We start from the raw sequence: 2,422 nt of genomic DNA, 5'->3' as shown, positions 1-2,422 counted from the left end.
ATCACTAAATGTTTTGTAGCTAGGTTTCTTTTGATAGTGGACTTTTGGTTGGCAATCCCAAATCAGTTGATCTAAGTAGCCAAGTTTCAAAATACTCCTCAGAACCTACTTGTCCAAGCATATCCCAGTACAAAAACACCACAGGCATATGTCCTAGGGTCCAAGCTATTGGTGTCTAGCCCTATTGTTTGTTTCTTTGCCAATTCTTGGCTTTTTTCTTTCTTTTCTTTTTGTTTTGATTTATTCTCAAGGGATTTTCATTGATTAAAGACTTTGTAGCAGCAAGCTAGTTCATACTTCAAGGAACATGTTATTATGCAGCATTTATTTTATGAGCTACTCATTAAATCAAGCAAATACAACCACTAACTTTCATTTAAGCTTCTGCAACATTAGAGATTCACTTTCTATTTCAAACAGGGATACAAAACCAAATTCAAGCTAATGATGGATGACAGAAATTATGCAGATCCAAGTATCTCTTAGCAAACATTTTCACCTAATTGAACACTTTAGTAAGACATATAAGAATATCTAAATTAAAACACTTTACAGCAACAAGGAATATGATGCAGATCCCTTTCATAGATTAGGTGTTTCCCTGCATAATCTTTAGAAGTTGCTTGCTTTTCAAGCCCTTAAGCAATTGGTTAATATGCATGAATTGAGTATGGCTTTTGAATTTACTTTTGGTGTGTGAATACCAAACTTAGTTCCTTGCCATTGTTTCTTATGCATTAAGTTAACCATATGTGAAACCCTTTTATCTTTGCTAAAGGTAATAAAACTAAAGACGAGAAAATATCAAATTGGTTGAATGGTTTATCTGATTGCTTGGAGCTAGCATTCTGCAGAAGGTGTGAATGTATTTTTAGATGAGATTTCTAGTGGAACACCAAACTTAGAATTCTTCATTCTCCCTTGAATTATTTTGGTGTGCAACACCAAACTTAGCTCTTTGCAATACAGATAAAACTAATTAACCTTTTTATTGAAATAAGTAGAAAAGAAAACTACCCCAGGTTGGGTTGCCTCCCAACAAGCGCTTCTCTATTGTCACTAGCTTAACATCTTTCATTCTTGCTCAATTCAAGTTCTGAACCTCCTTTTCTTTGTCCCATTGGCCTCCCAAGTAATGCTTTTCCCTATGACCACTTGCTGTGAAATGACTCATTGTTACTTCGTCTAGCAATTCAAGGCTTCCATAGGGGAAAACCTTTGTCACCAAATATGGACCAGTCCATTTGGATTTGAGCTTGCCAGGGAAAACCTTAAGCCTGGAGTTATATAAGAGTACTTGATGTCCGGGTTTGAACTATTTCATTGAAATCTTCTTGTCATGCCACATCTTAGCTTTTTCCTTGTATATCTTAGAATTTTCGTAAGCTTCTAGCCTAAACTCATCCAACTCATTTAGTTGTAGCAGCCTCTTCTCCCCTGCCACTTGAGAATCAAGGTTCAGGAGTTTAGTGGCCCAAAAAGCTTTATGTTCAAGCTCTACAGGGAGGTGACAAGATTTGTCATATAACAGCTGAAAAGGGGACTTTCCAATAGGAATTTTTGAATGTTGTCCTGTATGTCCAAAGTGCACCTTCTAGTTTTCTGGCCCAATCTTTCCTGGTTGCTCCCACAGTCTTCCCCAAAATCCTCTTCAACTTCGTATTTGCAAGCTCTGCTTGGCTATTTGTCTGTGAGTGATATGGTGTGGCTACTTTATACATCACCCCATATTTGTGGAGTAGTTTCTCCATCTGTTTGTTACAAAAATGGCTGCCACCATCACTAACCAGACCCTTAGGTACTCCATACCTAGTGAATATGTGCTTCTTTAGTAATCGAAGGACAACTTGAGCATTACACGTGGTCATGGCTATAGCTTCCACCCACTTTGAGACATACTCCATTGCTACAAGTATGTATTTGAAAGAATATGAGGGAGGAAAAGGGCCTATGAAGTCAATGCCCCATTGGTGCGCGAAATTGTGAACAATACTTTTTCACAACTCTCATAATCCCCGATAATGGCTCCAAAAACTTGGTAGCTCAATACCATGGCATTACACAACTTCGCACAACTAACCAGCAAGTGCACTGGGTCGTCCAAATAATAAACCTTACGTGAGTAAGGGTCGATCCCACGGAGATTGTTAGTATTGAAGCAAGCTATGGTCATCTTGTAAATCTTAGTCAGGCAAACTCAAATGTATATGGTGATGAACGAAAATAACACAAAGGTAAAGATAGAGATACTTATGTAATTCATTGGTAGGAACTTCAGATAAGCGTATGAAGATTCCTTCCCTTCCGTCTCTCTGCTTTCCTACTGTCTTCATCCAATCCTTCTTACTCCTTTCCATGGCAAGCTTAAGCAAGGGTTTCACCGTTGTCAGTGGCTACCTCCCATCCTCTCAGTGAAAGCGAT

At 38.4% G+C, this 2,422-nt stretch overlaps 1 protein-coding gene across 1 annotated transcript; it reads right to left on the bottom strand.

Moving 5' to 3' along the window:
* Positions 1–1,084: 1,084 nt before the first annotated feature.
* Positions 1,085–1,904, bottom strand: LOC107484481 (uncharacterized). The gene is made up of 3 exons (XM_016105044.1): positions 1,592–1,904; positions 1,344–1,497; positions 1,085–1,277 (listed from the first exon to the last, which is right to left on the bottom strand). The coding sequence occupies exons 1-3, from the start codon at positions 1,902–1,904 to the stop codon at positions 1,085–1,087; spliced, it is 660 nt and encodes a 219-aa protein (XP_015960530.1).
* Between the last annotated feature and the right edge of the window lie 518 nt (positions 1,905–2,422).

This window comes from Arachis duranensis, chromosome 4 (genome assembly GCF_000817695.3).
Source record: "Arachis duranensis cultivar V14167 chromosome 4, aradu.V14167.gnm2.J7QH, whole genome shotgun sequence".
NCBI lineage: Eukaryota > Viridiplantae > Streptophyta > Magnoliopsida > Fabales > Fabaceae > Arachis > Arachis duranensis.
The sequence above is the reverse complement of the archived record's forward strand: the minus strand, read 5'-3'. Positions and strand labels throughout refer to the sequence as shown.

Excerpts from the sequence above, each read along its gene's own strand:
- LOC107484481 (XM_016105044.1), bottom strand. The coding sequence starts at position 1,904 with ATGGAGTATGTCTCAAAGTGGGTGGAAGCTATAGCCATGACCACGTGT. Across the intron at positions 1,498-1,591 it reads TTGGGCCAGAAAACTAGAAG|AGCTTGAACATAAAGCTTTT; the intron begins GTGCACTTTGGA and ends ACCTCCCTGTAG. Across the intron at positions 1,278-1,343 it reads AAGGAAAAAGCTAAGATGTG|GCTTAAGGTTTTCCCTGGCA; the intron begins GCATGACAAGAA and ends ATATAACTCCAG.